This window comes from Schistocerca serialis, chromosome 7 (genome assembly GCF_023864345.2).
Source record: "Schistocerca serialis cubense isolate TAMUIC-IGC-003099 chromosome 7, iqSchSeri2.2, whole genome shotgun sequence".
Classification (NCBI taxonomy): Eukaryota; Metazoa; Arthropoda; class Insecta; order Orthoptera; family Acrididae; genus Schistocerca; species Schistocerca serialis.
In genome coordinates this window covers 397,584,054-397,606,527 of record NC_064644.1, presented here as the reverse complement: position 1 = coordinate 397,606,527, position 22,474 = coordinate 397,584,054, and the positions used below count along the sequence as shown (strand labels likewise).

General features: G+C 39.3%; 1 protein-coding gene across 4 annotated transcripts in view; it reads left to right on the top strand.

Annotated features, from left to right (window-relative positions):
* LOC126412069 (cysteine--tRNA ligase, cytoplasmic) overlaps positions 1 to 22,474 on the top strand; it is a 78,483-nt gene that overhangs the window by 44,692 nt on the left and 11,317 nt on the right. For all 4 annotated transcript variants that reach the window (XM_050081464.1, XM_050081463.1, XM_050081466.1 and 1 more), the window contains exons 8-10: positions 983 to 1,127; positions 3,313 to 3,530; positions 20,769 to 20,931. In XM_050081464.1, coding sequence (XP_049937421.1) covers positions 983 to 1,127; positions 3,313 to 3,530; positions 20,769 to 20,931 — 526 coding nt within the window. The remainder of the gene's footprint in view (positions 1 to 982; positions 1,128 to 3,312; positions 3,531 to 20,768; positions 20,932 to 22,474) is intronic.

Sequence of the window (22,474 nt, the reverse complement as noted above, 5' to 3'; positions counted from 1 at the left end):
CTCGAATGAAATGTAACAACCAGGGTGGGAGGAGTAGTGAAGCTTGGTCACATGAAAAGAATGCACTGCAATGTTAAAAATGCTTTCTTTTTTAGCCTTGCGATGTATGTGTCTTGCTGTACCTAAGTGAAACACTTGCTTTGTGAAGAATGTGTTTCATTGCTCATAAGTGAAACACATGTTTAAAGTCCTTAAATTAATTTTGTATCGACCTCTGCCAATGAACTAGAACTTCATTTACTTCCTAAACTGTATTGGATGAATGTGTGGTTAATACACAGCTCTCTTTGTAATTAACATCATCTTTTAAAATTGCAGCCTTAAAGTAATGCCATAGTTTTTCTCATAACAGGGAGGCGACCTGTTTGTCTTCCCACCAAGAAATAATCATTAGTAGTGGGAGAAGATAAAATTTGGGTCTTCTCTGACCATTCAGCTGCAGAAGTTGACAAGATTGATGTTGAAAACTGTAGTTTTGATACTGTATGGGACTATGCCTCTAATCTGGACCTAGTCTTTCTAGGGCAATGCTCCTCCTGGTTGACCTATCCAAGTGCAACACATTATCCACCCTTACAGCTTCTCTTGTGATAGTACACCTCTTCTATTTTCCACCCTTCACAGAAGTCCTCCTGCATAGCTTACTAGACTAGCACTCATGGAAGGAAAAAAAAAGGATGTCAACAGAGAAATCAGTAGTCATGGCCTAGCAGTCATTCCCAGAATAATAATAATAATTTAGAATCGTAAAATGGATGAGGTACTGGTAGAATTGAAACAGTGTCGTCGTGAGTTTTGCTTAAATAGCTCTATCTGTAAGAGCATTGCCTGCAAAAGCAAGGTTCTTTGTTAAGAGACCCAGTGCAACACAATTTTAGTCTATCGGAAAGTTCCATAACGACAGGCACTATGCTACAAAATGTTGATTCATTCTGGAACTTTAATTTGTATGCACAATAAAAATAATTTTCATTCTCCTCAGGAGTTTTTCCTCACTGTGAAAGATATGAGTCGTTGCACTCTCGCAGAAACAAATTTGGATTCCTTCCAAAAATGGAGAGAGGAAGAGCACTCACTCAGTGAAAGATTCTTGGCAACAAGAGATGGAGTGCATGCTGCTTTGTGTGGTAAGTTTTCAGTTGTTTGTATGGTTGGTTATATTTTCTGTTCATATTTACAATTATTGACGTATATTTTGAGAGGAAATACTTCATTATTGTTTTAGGAACTAAGCTAGTGCTTGTATCTGCTAAAATGGAGAATATATGGAACATTTCCAATGTGGCAGCATTCTTTGACATGCAAGACCTTTGAGCAACAGTCTGTTTAGAGAAGTTTTCTGATTGTTACTTTATTCATAATGGCTTGAGAAGTTTGTGGAACTTTAACAGAAAGAAAACACTGCAATCTACCCAACTACTTGTGGTGAATTTATTATATCTCTGAAACCAGTTTTAGGCCTAATGACATCTTCAGAAGTTAGCATGCTTTTTTTATGAGTAGTAAATGAATGCTGCCCTATGAAGATGAAAAGTAAACTAAAACTTGTTATGGATAAATAAATTCTTTCATTGCATGAAAATTTTTCTGGATGCAGTTTTTCCTCATTGTTATAAAAATCTGGTCTTGTCCTGTAATTAGTGTTTTAAGTTTATTGTTGCTTGCTTTTTCATCTCAACAGACCAAGTAAATGTGATTATGGCCTGTATCTGCATTCTTTTTTGAGCAAGATTTTGTTAATTTTTTTATTCTTTTGTTCTTTTAAGATGATAATATATGGTACTGAAAATCTCAGATGGAATAGAAACAGTGAAATGAGTAAGAGCAACACTCATGTGGTAGAAGCACTGAACTCTAGATAGGCTTGTCCAAAATAATTGGAAGATGCTAGCTAAGGTTGGAAAATTCAGGCGTGTGCAACCCCCCCCCCCCCCCCCAAGGCGCGCGCGCGCGCACACACACACACACACACACACACACACACACACACACACAGGGACATAATGAAGGGAAAGGGGCAGGAACAGGTTTACATGGGTGAAGGGCAGGTAAAAGCCAAGGATTGCAGGGATGGATAAAGTGAGATGGACGCTTCCCATCTGTGTGATTCAGAGAAGGCGAATTTTTGTGGAAAGGGGTCAGCAGTGTTCTGGAATTTAGGAATTCTGAAGCAGCCATTTCAGTTGTGCTCAGTGACATTTTATGTCACTAGATGTTCAATATCATTCATTCTAATGGACTGCTGTCAGTGGTGGTCCACATAAAAGGTTGTGCATAAGTTGCAACATAATTGATTTTGATGCAGCTGCTTTAACAGGTGGCCTTGTTTCTCATGGAATACAAATATAATGTGCTGGGTAGGTTAACGGTACAGTTCATGTACCTGGGTTTTCACAAGAATATAACCCATGAGGTTGGAAGTACCTTGATAGTTTGTAGGTTTCATGAGTGGCAGAACTCCCCTTTTGATGAGGTGGGGAGGATTCTGTCTTCCTCCAACCCTGTTCCTGTCATCCATTCTGTGCTGCATACTACCAGCCCTTTCTGCGTCAGGATGATCTCTCTCTGCTGCCATGTTCCTGTCCTGTCTTCTTCCATTTCTGTTCCTCAACTTTCTTACTCCTTACTGTGCCCCTCCCATTTTCATTCCCCCTCTTCCTTATTCACCTCACCTACTCCACTGAATACAACCCCTCATCTTAGTCTGACCAGACTGGTTGTGGTATGATGAAAGTGTAGCTGTGCTTGCTTTGTTACCTTCCTGCCACACAATGCCTTTGCTATGTTGTGAGTGATTATCTTTCTAGCCTTTGCTTTGTTTGTAGTTGAGGTATCTTTGTTAAGGCAAGTAAAAGAAGAAAGAAACCCAGGTAGCCAGTGGTGGTCAGTACGGGAGAGTTCTATGAAATTGGAGGTGACATGAATCGAGTGTCATAGCTTGTGCTACACGAAACACCAGATCAGTATTGGATAGCCATTGAACAAATCTGCATACGTACTTTACTTCATTTACTCAGGCTTTAGCATTGTTTCTATGTCTGATGAAAGACTTGGTGCAATAGCTAAGTAATATCCAATAGTCTGTTTTTGAATGTTGCTGTATACTGCACAGTCGGTTCTCTGGGTGATGAGTGGCAATCTATTGTAATGCTACTTTGCTTATTCCACCCCAGATTTTCTGTTGTTTGACAGTATGAAAACTTATTTATTCTGTATAGAAGTATGATCATGTCTTGCCCAACTTTACTCTATTTCTGCAAATGAAATAAAGAAATTATTATATCACAATACTTTTTCTGTTTGGTTTGCCAGACAATATAGACACACGAACAGCATTGGATCACGTCCGAGAACTTGTAGCCGTATGTAATGTCTATCAACGAAATTGCCGTTCTGTGGGACGTGAGAGTAATTGTGTTCTGTTATGGGATATTGCAAGCTACATTACAAAACTGATGAAAATTTTTGGTACCATCCCAGATGATGCCTCCTTAGGTTTTCCAGCATCTTCTGTTTCATCGAGCCAGAATGTAAGTTCATCAAAGTTCATTAAATCTATAAATTTATATGTGTAATCATGTGAGAATTTCAGACATTTTATAATTAATAACCCCAACAATTTATTTCTTGAATTTCTCTTATGTTGCTGAACGAAGTTAATGTAACTAAATGTAGGAGTAATATTTGTACTAGAGAAGGCATTGGACACCAAAAACAGGAAACAGTTGGAGTAGGGATGTTTAAAAATATTGTGGAATACTCTAAAATTATGTCATCAATGTAAAAGGCGGAAAGTGGGAGAAAGATAGGAAGTGCCATACACATAGATGTCAAAGGAATGGAAAAGCCTGGGGAGGGAGGGGGGGAGAGAGAGAGAGAGAGAGAGAGAGAGAGAGAGAGAGAGAGAGAGAGAGAGAGAGAGAGAGACCAGGTACATGAACTAATTTGGAGGTGACAATGGAATAACAATTAATACTGATATTTCAGATAGTTCATCATCCATCACAATGGTCTGCTGGTTATGGAGAACAAGAGATAATCTTAGTTTTCCTTTACATTCTTCATATCTCTCTCTCTAAGGCAGTGCATCTTGTTGTTGTATTCCTATTATTATTATTATTATTGTTATTATTATTATTATCATTATTTTTTCCCTAGAATGCAGTCCTTCCTATAGCTCAACATACGATTCGAATTTCAAGTTTTTACGAATGTCCAACCGATGATGCTGTTGGGATGTGACAATACTATTGTTTTAAAATTTGTCACTTCTTATTGTTAAAATAATGACAACAGAGAAATTTGCCAAATTTTAAAGAGCAGTCTTGGGGAAAAACAAAAATTTCATATGAAGGAATTAACTGCATGACACTTCATAACTTTTTGTAAAGGACTGACAAGGGAATGAGCCAACAAGACATGTCGAAACCTACTCTGAAATTTTTTATACAGGAAGAAGATAATGAAAGAAATGCACTGCCAAAATTTTAGCTGCTAAGAGGCATTGCAAGTCCCCACACGAATAACAATTTATAACAGTAGTTTGTACAGCCCTGCCCCCCTAGCCCACAACTCAGCAAATCAGTTAAGCAGTGCTGCTTAGTGGAATTATCTGGGGTTCACAGACAGCAATTTTAAGCACCTAAAGCTCGGTTTATAGTGGAGCAAATGGGAGCAAACATGTGCGAATGAGAATTTGCAGAAAATTTGCTACCATTCCCTTGTATATGGGTATAATTGTTTATACTAGAGGGAACAGAAGAGAACGTGATGCAGCAAACATTGCCTATGAATGCTGTATTATTAGTTTTTAGTTTTTGGAACTAACATTCACCATACAGGATACAACTCTATCTTGTTAGAGCCACAATGTGAAACTTTGCTATTCAGTGAGGATTATTTTGCTTGGCAAGCACACTGTTCTTGACAGAGTATGCAAAATGGTGCAGAGAAGGAAGAATTTAAATGCCTCAGTGTGTATGGAAGTGTGACGTGTGGAGATCATACACTTTACGTAGAATTGCATCTCCATCTCTCCTTAGCACTGGTCCAAAATTTTCCTTGTTTGTCAGCTGCCATTTTTCCCTGTCTCCTCATTACCATTGAGGGGAGATTTATGAACAGAACACTAATTACTGACATCGAGCATCATCTCAAGAGGTGACACAGCCAGCATTTTCACTACGCATGTAAGATCTAATGGTCACATTCTTTTTTCAGTTTTTCCTAAAAACAAAAGTCCACAGTTCGGGGTAGCATTCTCGCTTCTCGAACACAGGGTCCCGGGTTCGATTCGCAGCGGGATCAAGGATTTTCCCCTGCCCCGAGATGACTGAGTGTTGTTGTGTTGTCTTCATTATCGTCATTCATCCCTGTTACGGTCGGAGAAAGGCAACGGTAAACCACCTCCATTAAGACCTTGCCCAGTATGGCATGTGGGTCTCCCGCGTCATTTCCCTATCCTATGTCAAGAAGCATGGTACTTCATTTCCATTTTCCTAAAACAAAAACGGTCTTGTGGCAAAGTGCACACTTCACGATCCAGAGAGCGCGGAATCAAATCTTGTTCAGACCACAACTTTTGCGCTATGATTTTTAACCGAGCATTCACTTGTCACAGATGTTGGAGTGGCCACGATAGACATGTAGTTGGGATTCCACGGTAAACTGCTGGCCTCCATTTTCCGATTAGGTAACTGGGGAAGGTTAGGGACATGTAAGCAGCTGCTGTAGCATCCAGTTGAAAGACCTGCAAGAGGCCTACTGGGTACACCTGACAGAATTCTCTTTTGCTCATGCTTGTTAGCTTGTTTGTTCTGGTGAAAATGTGGTTTAAACTATACAAACATTTGTTTTGAATAACTTCATATCAACAGTTCAATTCTTGCACATGTCATTCTGATAAAAGTGGCTAGCAGAGATAATAGAATCATGGCAATTTTTGGTGTAACAGTCGACTTCCATCAATGAGGACTTGTAGTAACAAACATTTTTTTTGCACCAGGCACCTCAGACAAAGGAAAAATTGATGCAGTCAGGCACTTTGCAATAACCACTGGTTTTCCTTAGACAGAACTGGAATGGAGTCTGAAATTGAACCAGCCATTGTTCTCGATGTTGTGCTGTGTACCAGGCATACTTGATCACATTCGTAAAGCGTGGTGAAGAAAACTGGTAATGCACAAATGACTGGAGCATAAGAATACTTTTCTGCTGATAACCTGAAATGAGATAGAGGTATTGGAAATTATGTTGTCTGATAATTTCCTGAAAAATGCTTTCTACTGTCGAAAAAATTCTTTATCGAGAGGTTGAATCGCGCTAGTAGTTCCAGGAATCCACATTACATCTACAGATTTCTCATCATCCTCCACAGAAAGAGAGGCATTGTTATGTCCAGACCATGAATCAAACAAAAGCAATGAATTAGCTTCTGCAGCTGGTAGGAATACGTTTTGAATGAAATGTTAAAATTATTGTTTCCCATTTTTCCAGATTTTGATATGCTGATTAGAATATTTTTGCAACCAAACACTTCATTTTATATTTTTGGTCCTAATTTGCCTTGTAGTTCTTGAAGACAGATGCACAGCTACAGAAACAGTAAACCACTCAAACTTATCACTGGCATTATCGTGCATGAATGTGTCATTGCATTCATTGATTGGGCAACCGACTCATATTTTTTTCACCCCGAAATGATAAAGTGCGGTGTGCACGCAGTTCTTTTACAAAACCTGTGTGATCAGCATTATAAACAGCAGTTGTGGGGATTAGAGCAAGTTTCGTCTTTGCATCAGCTATGAATCCCTCTATAGCATTGTCTGCCACTGACAGCTGCTCTATACATTTACGTGATGTAAACTTGGTAATTTTGCGACTTCCGATTCTGTATGATTTCTTGAACCTGTGTAGCCAGGTTGACGAAGCCTGGAAATTAGCAATTTTTATGTCAGATGCAATTCGGAGGGCCCAGTCTGGTAGATCTCCATTGATAACAGTGCATAGCCTCTTCTGAGTAGTTCTAAATCTTTCAAATAGTTTTTTATTCAAATGGTTTCGGGTTTCTGTTTGGTGCATATTTCTTACTTCGTGTAATTCATTCTTCCATTTGTACAGTTCACACTCTGATTTTACAAAACAAAAACGCCTTTGCACAGTGCATAACTTATTGTTTTTTCCCTCCTTCATTTAAGTCTGCATTTCATGGTTTCATGGTCGCGTTCTCGCTTCCCGAGCACGGGGTCCTGGGTTCGGTTGCCGGCGGGGTCAGGGATTTTCTCCTGCCTCGAGATGACTGGGTGTTTGTGTTGCCCTCATCATTCCATCATCATTCATGAAAGTGGTGAGATTGGACTGAGCAAAGTTGAGCACCCCACAAACCAGACATCATCATCATCATCATCATCATCACCATCATCCTTCGTTTAACCAATATTTCACTATCTTTTCTTTATCACTGAAAGTACAAAAAAAGGCTTGGAATGTATTTGTCTTCAGAACTGTTACTGGCACAACCGACATCGTCCGAACCACAACTCATGGAATTGTCACAGTTATTTCCTATTTCTTCTAACATATCCACAATTTCAAACAAAATGTTGATATCATTTGAATGAATGAATGAATGACAGATATGTACGTCCTTAGGAGAAGTAGGTGATTTCGACTGGAAACCACATTCTACATACTTCATCATTGCTAAACTGAGAACGTTAATTGGATTCCACATTACTGTGAAACTGGAAGGAAAAGAAGTTACAATTAGCAGGCATGCCTTATGAAAGCACAATAAATATTAATTCAGCTTTATCTGTGTTGTCAGAACTTACCAATACTTCAGAAAGCAACTGATTATTTGTAATAGGTGTTACTTGAGTGGCTAATTCGAGAGCATAGTAAGTGTGTGCTGTAGTATCAGAGAAACTTACCAACAAACGGTAACCTGAAACATCCATTACAAATTACGGTCAGGTTATGTCGTGTTTCCTATTTATAAATGTACCACAGATCTCGATGTGTGTGTGCCTAATTGCGCATGCGCAGTAGCTACAGTGCCAGTAGGGGTGTACATTTATACTGCCGTTTGGTGTGCTATGAATTTGGGAATTTTCAGCTAATTTTTTTAATACTTGCAGTGCATCTTAGCAGCTAAAATTTTGACAGTGGATTTCTTTCGTTGCCTTCTTCCTGTGTAAAAAAATTCAGGACAGGTTTCGGCATGTCTTATTGGACCATTCACTTGAGTCAATGACAATGCCTTGATTGGCAGCATTCAACTGTTGGTACTCGATCGCCTTCAGAAGAGACTGTTTGCAATCACTATGTAGAATTTCAGTAGGATCCTGCTATCATCAGTAATGAATTTAGTGAATGTCTACCAAAATTGGTTAAAAAAAAAATTGATTCTTTGTGCAGTGTGATTGAAGAGGACCCATGAGTGACTTATCTATATCTACACCTACACTCTGCACAACATCAGGAGGTGCATGGCAGGGGGTACATCCCATTGTACCAGTTATTAAGGTTTCCTTCCATTTCATTCATGTATAGAGTGAAGGAAGAATGATTGTTTGAATGCCTTTTTGTGAACAGTATTTATTCTAATCTTCTCATGATCTTTATGAGAGCATTACATAGGAGGTTGTAGTATATTTCTATAGTCATCATTTAAAGCTGATTCTTGAAACTTTGTTAATAGACTTTCTAGGGATCGCTTACGTCTATCATCAAGAGTCTTCCAGTTCAGTATCTCCGTAACACACTCCCACAGATCAAACAAACCTTTGACCATGTGTGCTGCCCTTATTTGTATATGTTCTGTATCCCCTGTTAGCCCTATTTCCAAACGGTCCCCCACACTTCAGTGATATTCTAGAACTGGTTGCACAAATGATTTGTAAGCAATCCCCTTTGTAGACTGATTGCTCTTCTCCAGTATTCTATCAATAAACCGAGGTCTACCAACTGCTTTACTGACAACTGAGCGTATGTGATTATTCCATTCCATATCCCTATAAAGTGCTACCCTCCAGGTATTTGTATGAGCTGGCCAATTTCAGCAGTGACTCATTAATATTATAGCCATAGGATCCTATGTTTTTTTCTTTTTGTGAAGTGCACAATTTTACATTTCTGTACATTTAAAGCAATTTGCCACCACTTCGAAATCTTATAAAGATCTGACTGAATATTTATGCACTTTGTTTCAGACACTACCTCATCATCTACAAAAAGCCTCATTTTATTATTAATGTTGTCTGCAAGGTCATTAATGTACAACATAAACAGCAAGGCTCCCAATACACTTCCCTGAAGTACAGCGGAAGTTACTTCTCCTCTGTTGATGACTATCGATCCACGATAACATGCTGTGTCCTCCCTACTTAAAAGTCCTCCATCCAGTCAAAAATTTCACTTGATACCCCATCTGGTTGAACTTTCGGCAATAAGTGTAAATGTGGTACTCAATCAAATGCCTTTCGGAAATCAAGAAATACTGCATCTAACTGTCTGCCTTGATCCAAACCTATCAGTATGTCTTGTGAGAAAAGTGCAGGTTGGGTTTCAGACGATCAATGTTTTCAGGGTTTGTGCAGTTCGGCATTGAGGAGGTCATTTTGTTTGAGATAGCTCATTGTGTTTGAGCTCAGAATATGTTCTAAGATTCTACAACAAATCAATGTCAAGGATATTGGATGGTAGTTTCGTGGATCCATTCTAATACCCTTCTTGTAGACAGGTCTGACATGTGCTTTTTTCCAAGAACTGGACGTGGTCTTTTGTTCGATGGATCTATGATACACTATAGTTAGAAGGGTTAACTCAGCTGCAAATTCAGTATAGAATTTGACACGGATTCCATCAGACCCTAGAGCTTTGTTCAATTTGAATTATTTCATCTGTTTTTTAACACCTATGAACCTAATACTTATTTCATTCATCATTTCAGTGACGATTAAATTGGGGCAATTCTCCTGGGTTTTGCTTTGTAAAAGGAACATTTGAATTTCTTTGGGTTCTGTGAAAGATCATTTGACAATATTCTGCTACAGTAGTCATTGAAATCATCACACATTGCTCTTTTGACAACCAAACCTGTTTCATTCAGCATCTTTCTATCTATAGCCATGCTCTTTATTTTATCTCTCTTATCCAGCAATCTCTTTTTCTTAAGAAATGTCTTTACTGTTACTGTATACCTTGAAGGTTTCTTCCACTCATGATGTGTTCTACTGGGTAAATACACTGAAGAGCCATAGAAATTGGCACACCTGCATAATGTCCTATAGGGCCCCTGCGAGCGTGCAGAAGCGCCACGGCATGATGTGGAATGGACTTGACCAATGTCTGAAATAGTGCTGGGGGTGAATTGACACCATAATCGTGCAGGGCAGTCCATAAATCTGGAAGAGTACAAGGAGGTGGAGATCTCTCTTGAACAGCACGTTGGAAGACATCCCAGGTATGCTCAATAATGTTAATGTCTGGGGAGCTTGGTGGCCAGCAGAAGTGTTTAAACTTAGAAGAATGTTCCTGGAGCCACTATGTAGCAATTCTGGATGCATAGGTTGTTGCTCTGTCCTGCTGGAATTGCCCAAGTCCATCAGAATGCACAACGGTCATGAATGGATGCCGGTGATTATATAGGATGCTTACATATGTGTCACCTGTCAGTCGTATGTATACGTATCAAGGGTCCCATATTACTCCAGCAGCACATGTCCCACACCATTACAGAGCCTCCACCAGCTAGGACAGTCCCCTGCTGATTTGCAGGGTCCTTGGATTCATGTTGTTGTCTCCATATCCATACACATCCATCCGCTCAATATTATTTGAAACGGTCCGACCAGGCAACATGTTTCCAGTCATTAGCAGTCAGTGTTGACGGGCCTATTTGTGGCGTAAAGCTTTGTATCATGTGGCCATTAATGGTACACGAGTGGGCCTACGGCTCTGAAAGCCCATATTGATGATGTTTTGCTGAACGGTTCACGCGCTGACACTTGTTGCTGGCCCAGCATTGAAATCTGCAGCAATTTGCGGAAGGGTTGCACCTCTGTCGCGTGAAATGACTCTCTTCAGCTGTCATTAGTCCCGTTCTTGCAGGGTCTTTCTCTGGCCACAGCGATGTTGAAGATTTGATGTTTTACTAGATTCCTGCTATTTATGGTCTACTCGTGGAATGATCGTACAGGAAAATCCTCACTTCATCGTTATCTCGGAGACACTGTGTCCCATCGCTCGTGCTCCGACAATAACACCATGTTCAAACTCACTTAAATCTTGATAACCTGCCATTGTAGTAGCAGTGACTGATCTAACAACTGAGCCAGATACTTACTGTCTTATATATGTGATTTTTGGGGAAATTGCCGTGTATATCAAAAGTGCCGTATTCTGACTGTTTACATGTCTCTGTATTTGAATATGCGTGCCTATACCAGTTTCTTTGGCACTCCAGGGTGTCTATCCAGTGCATAGTCAACTATTCTTTTAAACTTGAGCCATAGTTCCTCTACATGCTTCTGCCCTGTGATGAAAGTTTCAAGTTCCTCATTGAGATATGACACTACTGATTTCTTAACTAGTTTACTGAACATATCTCTTTTTTTCTGCTTGGTTTAGTATTCCTTTGTACTTTGATAATCATTGTTGCCACAACCGCATCGTCATCATCATCATCATCATCATCATCATCATCATCATCATCATCATCATCACTGATACCGGTTTCGATGTGGACATCCTCAGAGAGGCCAGATCTATTTGTTGCCATTAGATCGAATATGTTTCCATCATGAGTGTGGTGTCTATCTGATCTTGGTAGGTTTTGGGAAAGGCATTTAGTAATGTTTCGCAGGATGTCTTACCACACCTGCCACTAACAAAACTGTAATTTTCCCAGTTAATTGTTGGATGCTTAAACTCTTCACCAATGAGTATAGTATAACTGGGGAACTTATGTACACATGAACTGAGCTTTACTCTAAAGTCTTTAGTTACTTCAGGAGAGGAATCTGGTTGGTGATAGAAGGATCCAGTTATCATTTTATGCCCTCACCTGATACTGAGTCTTGCCCAAGCAATATCTATCTTGGTGGGTTTGTGTTTCTTGCTTACTGTGGCAAATCACAACTTCCATTTCCTATTTGCCTGTCCTTTTGATATACACTGCAATTTCCCCAAAAATCACTCTATCAATTTCATGTTTGAACCAGCTTTCTGTAATTAGTATTATGTTAACTTCACTGCTTTTCAGGAGCGCTTCAAACTCTGGTACTTTGTTGTGTATGCTATTGCAGTTAACCATTATGATTTTGATACTCTCAGCTGTGGGAGGCATTTCTTTCAATATTTTACTCAAGTACCTAAGTAGCAGCTTATGAAATATAGTACACACCTGGCCCATTTAGGATCACCCTACAACTCTCAATCCCATGGCAGAAGTCCACGAAGTCACAGCCTAGCTTGTCACAGAACCTTCGAAGTCTCGGGTTCAATCCCTCCATCTGACTCTGAACCAAAGGGCAAGAGGCAGTTCTGGGGACATGGTTGCAAATTGTGAGCTACGTTGAAACACCATGCACAAGGCTGGTCTTCTCAACCTTCTCTACCAGTTGCTGGAATGACCCTAAGAATGGCCTTATAGCCCAGATGACAGGCTTAATTTGTTCCACTGTGCGCCACATTCTGCAGTTGGTAGCTCCCTGTTATCTCAGTGGCTGCTGGAATAGCATCTTTAATATGTTGAGTGAGGCCACCAGGCATACATCCTGAGTGAACCTGATGTCTTTTCCTGTCCTTTGCTGCCATTTCCTTCAGGGATACCATCATTCGTTGTATGTTTGAACTGCTGACAACTAATAGACCCTATGCTTCTGCGTTTGTTTCCTCTTGACACCTGACTTAACTGGTTTCCCCAAAACAGGTGAAGTGAGTCCCACTGGCTCAGTTTGTTTCAGTTAAAGACAGCACCTCAAACTTGTTGGTTAGGAGACTCAGTATGACACCACGAGGCCTCCCTAGCCCTAGTCCACCCTGTACGGGATGCCTAGGTCTACCATTGACAGGCCATTTGCAGTCAGCTAGACGAGTAATTACAGATTCTGTACTTTATGCAGAGGCGATGGGATCCAAAGGAAAGGATAGTACTTGAGATACCCCCTGGTACTGGTATCATGGGTGGTACACAACTCTAGGGAGCTCTTCCAGCACAAGGATTTGCAGCAGCTGCCAATTGTTTGACAGTTGTCGGGGCTATTTCCAGCTGCTTACAAAGCCAACTGACTCATCCAATGTTCGAGAAGAGCATTCACAGTGGGGATGCATTTTGGCTGGTGCAGTGAACAAATAACTCTAAATTAAGTCCACTGATTGCCTTTAATGTGTTGACCTAAACTGTTGCTAATTTCCTCTAAGTATTGAAGTAAAAGCACAGAACAAGTTATCTATTAAGACAACACAAAAAGCTGTGGTAAAAATTATTAGCTTTCTAAAATGTTTTGATGTTAATTATAGTTATTAGCAAACTCAAAAACAGAGTTGGTTTATGATCAATGCAGATAATATTTCGGGCTACTCCGCTCTAAGGGAAAATTAGATGTAACACAGTATGTTACGGTCATTGGAAGTCTGCTACAGTAACTAAATCACAAACGCTGATTTACTACTAATTACTCATATATTATGAAAGGACCAAGGCAGCTTCTGAAAACTCTCAAAAACATGCATTTAGTTGCATTGATATACAGTGAAATTCAGAGGTCATGTATTCTTTGGCAAAAATGGTGATTTGCTACAAAATAGGTTATATATTCGAAACACTTGTCACGGTAATTTACAAAAATACAGTGTCATAAGCATCAGAAAATTCTCAAAAATAACCTGTTTCCCAGGTAATTATGCAATGAAATTAGAGAATGATTGTTTTGAACAAGGGTAGGCCTACTGATTTCAAAAATTTTAAGAGAGCACAATCAAGTTTAAGCCTACAATTGAAAGTAACAGTGAAAGTTTATTGCAACACTTGTGAATGTTAGTAATTTCACAATATATGTCAGTACAAATGGATACTGATACAGTCAGTGAAAGATTATGGAGAAGCAATGCGAACAGTGAAATATGTGAATCCAGAACTTCAAATCAGCACACAAATCTTGTACACACAGTCTCAAACAAAGAAAATTTCCGAAGTTGGCTTTGATCTAAAGAAACATGCGTAATGCAGAGATTTCTCACTTAACTGTTTCAGTGCACACTTCTACACAGGCATACTGAAGAAGATCAATGCAGTGTAAGTGTATGTTGGTCACTTACCATGAGACAGAGGCATTCTTAGGCATGTTGAAGACTGCAGAACATTCAGTTTTTGCATGAATATTAAACTGTGAAAAGAGTTGTTCTTAGTGGGTTCTGCACAGTATGACTTAAGTTCAAAAACAGTCTAGTGTCAATTGGTGTAAAAGAAAAAGAAAAAAAAAGCTCAGGAAATTTGATGTAGAAAACTCAAAACTAGCATACAACATTGTAACTGTAGACAAAATGTGGATATAATCATATCAGCAGAAAACTAACAGTAACTGTCAGTTGTTTGGTTGTTACGTAATGAACCAAACCAGTGAAAACAGTTAGTTTGTGAAGCACATCCAGAAAAATGATCTCTGGTTTCTTTGGTTACTCTATATATGTCATGGCCATTACCTTACTGGATCAAATAACAGTTAATGCAGAATAACAACAGAAACAATCAACTGTTGACAAAATTATTTAATTGGATAGATAAAAAATTATTTAATTGGGTAGATAAAAAATCTACCCACCAAGTGATGGGTGAACACATACATAAGACGATTGTAATTGGCAAGGTTTTGGAACCAGTGGCTCCTTCTTCTGGTAGAAGGGATGAAGGGGAAGGAAGAAGGGTGAAGGAAAAGGACTGGAGAGGTCTAGGAAAAAGGGTAGATGTCAGGAAAGTCACAGGGAAGACCAAGGTGCCAAGGTCATGAATGCCATGTTATAGAGCATGCTCTGCCACCGGATATTGCGAGTTACCAGTATATACCCTCTGCCAATGCCCATTCATCCTAATTGATAATTTTGTGGTAGTCATACCGATGTAGAAGGCCAAACAGTGTTTTCATAGTAGCTGGTATATGACGTGTCATTTTGCAAGTGGCTCTCCCTTTGATAGAGCTACTATAGGGGATGATAGGAGGGTGCATAGGGCAAGTCTTGCAGCGGGGATGGTCGCAGGGATAGGAGCCATAGGGTAGGAAGATGGGTGCAGAAGGAGCATGAGGTCTGACAAGAATATTGCAGAGATTGGGAGGGTGAAGGAAAGCTGTTCTAGGTGTGGTGGGCAAAATTTCAGGGCATGATTTTAGGAAGCCATGGCCCTATCAAATTTGCTGATTAACACATTCCAGACCAGGATAATACTGAGTCATCAATGGTGTGCTCCGAAGCTGTTTTGTGGAGGGATTAGCGGTACCAGGATTGGATGTGATGGTCCAGGAAATCTGCCTTTTAACTAGGCAGTGTGGGTAATTGCGTGCCAAAGTGAGAATGGTGGTGTATTGCTGTAAAGAGTCTGCATCCGACCAAATATGATTGCCTCTGATGCCAAGGCTGTATGGGAGGGAACGTTTGACATGGAAAAGATGATGACTGTCAAAAGTAAGTACTGTTGTTTGTTGGTAGGTTTAATGTGGACGGAAATGTGTAGCTGGCCTTGTGTGAGGACGAGATCAACATCAATGAAAGTGGCATGGGATTCGGAATAGGAAATTTAAAATTTAATTGGGAGGAGGTATTCAGAGATTCCAAGAATTTTAGTAGCTCAGCCTCACTCTGAGCCCATATGGTAAAGATGTCACCAGTGTATCTAAACCAAACCGTGGGCTGAAGACGTGTGGCTCCCAGGAAAGCCCCTTCCAAGCAACCCGTGAAAACGTTGGCATAGGAAGGAACCATCCTGGTTCCCGTGGCTATACCCCTGATCTGTTTGTATGTCTGCCCCTCAAAGGTGAAGGAGTTGCTGGTCCGTATAATGTTGATTAATGTGAGTGGGAAGGATGTCATAGGTTTGGAATCAGGTGGGCGCTGACTGAGGAAATGTTCAGCAACAGACAGACCATGTACGTTGTGGATGTTGGTTTAGATTGGTTTAGAGGGAGGTAGCATCAATGGTGATAAGTAAGGTGTGTGGTGGAAGTGGGATGGGCATGGATTTCAGACAATTTAGGAAATGGTTGGTATCTTTGATGTAAGAGAGGAGTCTTTGTACTATGGGTTGCAGGTGTTGATCAACTAAGGAAGATGTACGTTTAGTGGGTGCTTTGAAGCCAGCAATTGTAGGACAGCTGGGATGATTTGGTTTGTGGATTTTAGGAAAAAGGTAAAAGGTGGGGGTGCATGGTTTGAGTGGGATGAGAAGTTCTATGGATTAAGGTGTTAGCCCTTGTGAAGGGCCTGAGGTTTTAAGGAGGGACTACTGGTCAGTTTAAATCACAGGGATGGGATGTTGATGGCAGACACTGTTATGTAGAGGTGTCAGACAGCTGGTGTAGACCTTCACTAACATCCTCATTTCGGTCAAGTACTACATTGGTAGATCCTTTGTCTGCTGGGAGGATAATGATGGAGTCACCAGCTTTTAGGAATCACAGAGCCTGGAGTTTTGCAGAGGACAGGTTAGGGTAATGTCGTAGGCACCTGAGGAAGGGTTGTGAGGCAATGCTGGAGGAATTCTTGGAAGGCTTGGAAGGGATGATTTTGAGGTAGTGGTGGTGGATCAAGTTGGGATCGTGGTCTGAACTGTTCAAGGCAGGATTCAGTGTCAGGTTTACTGTTGGAAAGGTTTTGGGATTGGGTTGAAAAGTGATATTTCCAATGGATATTACATGTGAAGGAAAGGAAACCAGATTGAAGTTGGCTTGGCAGATGGTACCATTGAAGGAAACGTGAGGGCAGATAACTGCAGGATTTTGTAGAGGGAGAGAAGTCTGGTAGAGTGGAAATTTTTTGATGGGGCATATAGGCCACAGATTTAGCCAGGTAAGAGCAAGAGATTGCTGTATTTGAAACTGTAAAAGAGCCTGGCGTAGGGTAGGATTGCATCCAGAAACAGGAACTTTCAGTGTTAGGCCATTGGGAGTAACTCCAAGGGACAAATAGGTTTCAAGAAAGAGAATGTGGGACCTTCGTTTTGATAGTGCAAAAGTATGTTCCCTAAAAGAATGGATGTAATATGTGACAGTATTCATCATGGAAAGAGAGGATGGTTTGTAGCATTAGAAATGGTGGGAGTGGAAAAAAAAGATAAGCAGAGGGTGGAAAAGATAGCTAAGTGGCAGAAAAGCAAGGAAAAAAAAATTCGAAAAATCAGAAAAATTCGTATGAAAATCATGAGAACAGATAATGGTTATCAAGAGGTAATGAGTGGGTGAGAATTTCTTGCCAGAAAAGTGGCCCTTATGATATGAAAAAAAAAAAGATTGGGAAAGAAAAATATCGATAGGGGAAGTCATGAAATGAGACAAAACTTTATAAACTGAGCATACAGAAAGAGTAAACCACAAGAAGAAATGTAAACGACTTGCTTGGTAAATAAAGTAATGTAGGAGATGGCAGTGAAATTCAATCAGTGCAATTTGACAAAAAAACAAACACAAAAATGTGAAAGACTTATGTATAAACACAGTAAGTGGAGGGTGGGAAAGAAAAAAGCTGTCAAATTTGCAAATAAATCAGTGAAAGATGATCAAGAGAAGCCCCTGCAATGTAGTGCACTGTAAACAAATTGTTACACGCAGATTCATAAATAATAATGGACTCATCTATTTGCATGGAAATCAGTACTAGAAAATATTTAGGAACAAAGTGTTGATTAATGTGGGTGGTAAAATAAACGAATGGACTAGCACACAAGGTAGAAAACAGATGACAGTTTGAACAAGATGATAAGACAACAGAGACTGAGAAGAGGGTTACATAAGAAGGAATGATGAGCACATGTCCTAATATAACAATGAAAATAATCAATTTCTCACTGTTACTCTGGTCTTGAATGTATTAATCAGCTACCTCGACAAGGCCATGCCTTCCTAACATCATACCCTGAAATAAGGTCAATTCTTTCTGAGATTTTACCCAACACACACAGAGTAGCTAATTGTCATCTTCCTAGTATCCTAGCCAGACCCCATGCTCCTTCTACACTCATCTCCCTACCCTATGGCTCCTACCCCTGTGATCGACCCTGCTGCAAGACTTTCCCTATGCATCCTCCTACCACCATCTATACCAGCCCTTCAACTGGCAAAACATATACTATCAAAAGGAGAGCCACCTGTGAAATGACTGTCAATACCAGCTGTTATGTAAACACTGTTTGGTCTTTTATATCAGCATGGCTACCACCATGTTATCAATCTGGATGAATGGGCATAGGCAGAGGGCATATTCCAGCAACACACAATATCCTGTCGCAGAGTGCACTCTACAATATGACAGTTATGACCTCAGTGCCTATTTCACCACATGCACTATATGGATTCTTCCCCCAGACACCAGTTTCTCAGAACTTCGTAGGTGGGAGCTAGTGCTACACATTTCCTTGGTTCTTGCCACCCACCTGGCCTTAATTTACGTTAATTTCTTCTGACTCAGCATTTCTTCACTGTAACTACTCTTTCCTTCACTCCGTTGTAGTTTCCTACATCTTTCGTTGCCTTTCCCGACTATTTTTCACGGCCCCCCTCCCACCTCTGTTATGTACAATGCACCCGCTTTTCACTCATATTATTAACTCACATATGCTGTTTAAGCAGTAATCTCTCTCAGTGTACTACCCTGTCTTCCATCTTTAAGCTCTCAGGTTTTCAGATCTTGTCTGATGCAGTCCACAACAATCACTCTTTCTTTCTCATCGTGTACAGTAAGACTCCCTTGACTCCCAGTTCTGGGTGATTTTCCCAAAATCTAACCTGTTTCCTAGACCTCTCCAGTCCTTTTCCTTCACCCTTCTTCCTAAAGAAAGAGCCACAGGCTCCAAAAGCTTGCCAGTTACAACTGTCTTTTGTATGTTCTGCCACTGCTTGGTTAGTAGATTTTTATCCATCCAATTAAATAATTTTGTCAGTAATTGATTGTTTTCATTGTTATATTAGTCCAAGTTGGCCATCATTTCTGTTTCAGAATCCCAACATTGGGGCAGAAAATCTGTTTTTAGAATTGATTGGACCACTTGAAAACCTTTACTAAATTTAAAAGTGAAAATTTTGAGAAATGGTAAAATCATTTGTACGGAAAAGATGTTTCCCATTCTTTGTTTCAATAAAAACACATAAGGAATCCCTCATTTCAAAAGCTCTTTGGAATATGAATGACTGTTTGTTCTTTGTTGGTTTCCAGCCATTTGTCATACTTTGTGTCACTTCTGATTAAATATTTAATGACTTCTTCACCTCCTGCATTTATACCCTCTGTTTCTTGTTCCTCAACTTTTAATTTTTTTAAGTAAAATTCCAAAAGCTTATGATTCACCCCAGTTCTTAGTTTTCTGTGTCTGTCAGTCTTGTTAAAATAACTCCTATCTCAACAAGTGCCTGTCACAAAGATTATTAGAGTTTTTATCATAAGTGTATCTCTAAACATTCAAAAAATTTGTAACAAACTTTCTACCTCATAACAGAAATAGTGTTCTTCATTTGTAATAGAATAAATTAGTGTAAATGTTTATCAAGCAATTTGTTTACATAGCACGCTTAATATTGTGCCATGTGTTATTTAACTGAATCTGGCTGTGAGTAACTTTAATTCACATCCACATACATACTCCAGAAACTACTATGAACTGCATGCCACAAGGTACTTAGAATGGCATTACATGTTAACAGTTTCGTCCCAGTCTAGTCACCTTTGGAATGCGATAGGATGACTGCTTAAATGCATTCATGCATGTTGTAATTTGTTGAATGCTGTCTTCATGATCCCTACTGGAGTAATACATAGGATGCTGAAGAATATCTCTAGAATCCTCACTCTACTAGTTTTTGGAAGCTGAGATTCTTGCCATGCAACAGAGTACCAAAAATGCAATAGCACTGAAAATGCATTTTTTGCGTCATTTTCCATTTTCACTCTTCAATTTTAAATAAAAATAAATTTGTTATGAATACTAAATTTTGAATATTTTTCCAGATAATATGTTTGTACATGAACTATCAACACTAATATTATCAGCAGAGTCTTTGCTGTACACTGAACTATAAAGTTTTGAAAATATAGCTCGTGTAAGAATTGAGAGATTCGGGATTTACATGTATACAGGAAAAGTATTTATTTTAGAGGTGGAATTGTAGCAGATTAAAGCAGCTGGAGATATTCCACCTTGCCTAATTTTGTCAGCACTGAAGCTTCATTCCTTTTCTGAGGTTGTTGAATTTGTTTGTCCTCCATCCATGTCGACTACACTTGTTCACTGAAACTAATTTTTAAAACATTTGTAGCTGGTAATGTTACACAGGATGCAATGTTCTAGAATTTAAAAACTCAAAATTTTGGCACATTTTCTATTCCTTTAGGTCTGGTTATTTGGCATAATACTGGAGTAAAAATGATTTTTAATGATCCATTGAAAAAATTCAATGAGAGGGACAAAAATTAGTAGTAGTAGCAGCATCAGCATGTAAAACACACTTTGTCATACTTCGTGTGGTGGGTCACCAACTATATTTTCTTATTGTTTTATTTTGTTTTAGGTAGAGCAGATAGTCATGCCTTACTTGACAATACTATCTGAATTCCGTGACAGTGTAAGGTCATTAGCACGGCAGTTAAAAGCATCATCAATTTTGTCAGAATGTGATAGGCTGAGAGATGAAATTTTACCTGATGTTGGAGTGCGCATTGAAGATTTAGAAGGTGAGTGTGTTACCATACTAAGTTCCCTTAAGAAACGTTAGATGCTACCATTTTCTTTTCCATTACGTATTTCCTGCCCACATGTTTTCCATAGTTCCAGTATTTAATATTACGGCAGTGCAACTAGAGAAGGCAGATGACTAAAAAGGGAAGAAATGGTGCCCCCCCCCCCCCCCCCCCCTCACACGGACACACACATTAAAAACCGACTGGTATGACCACAAATTTAAAACAAACATCTCTGCTCTACAGGTATACAGTTACTCTATAGCTGTGAAGATGTATTCACCCCAAAATCAGCGATGGTCTCTTGTTTATGTGCCTATCAAAACTCAGCACCTGACCTATTTAATTGAGATGTTGTATATGGGAATTTTACCACTTGAACAATATTTCATATTGTGTACACTCAAATTTAGAAGTTAAAATATGTACTGGCATTAAAATAAATCTATATGATATGCTTTTGGTAGTTTATGCAGCTGTTACATACCACAGGCACTCAAATTTTTGGTTAGTTGTGCAAATTGAATTTCACAGACAGATTTCATCAGAGATCCCGGTTTGTTTAGTGGGAGGTCACGATCTTCACTCTTGCATTTGTGTAATAGGGTATTTGACTGTTTCCTGGAAATTGTCTTAAATGATTAATTATGCCAAACATGCCTTTTTCCCCTCTTGACTTTCAGTATTTTTTTTAAACAAAAACAGAAGTGAAATTCAAATAGTTTGAAGGCCCGCTAAAATGGTCCATATGAGTCATGTGATGCCTGTGACATCACTAGCTAGCTCACTGCTCCTGGTACCAAAATGCTTCTATCTTGTTTTCGAATTTACGTTTCAGAAAATGGGTTACAAATGGTATGTAGTACCATACTGTACATTAATAAAAATTCCTCAAAAGTTGTTTTTGAATGTTCCAGAGAATGAGAAGGTGCATAAAACGTGGTTGCACTGCACTGGCATATTGCCACCACATCAATACTCAAGCTCACCAACTTAATTATTGCAACACTGTGGAGTTAATATTAACTTACCTCTGAGATACGCTCCCCCACTGTTACAACAAAGTGTTATTCAATGAAATTAAACTTCTAGTGAAAATTGTTGTTTTTCCCAACTACATCTCAATTATTTGGTAATAGTTTGCTGGTTTGATTGTAGCCCAAAAGAACATTTTAATTAATTTGTGCAAAGACTCAACAGTCATCTTGTATGAAAACCAAATCACAATTACAAAACTTCACCAAATCAGTCATAAACAGAATATTATTTGTTTGCCTTACTGTTTTACGTGCACTTACATTTGCAGTTGCTGTGACCACACACTTTTTACTTTATTAGAAACAATTTTTTATTTTATTTTCATACTGTCCAGTTAGGGTCCTTATTGTTTAAACTTTCGCAGTTTCATCATCTTACATAAAGATGAAGTAAGTCTGCTTCAGACACTAACGTTAATTTACACCCACAAACATTACAAATCGTACGTCCAAATAACTTACGGGTTTGCTGCTGGGCGACATCGTCGACCACCGCCGAT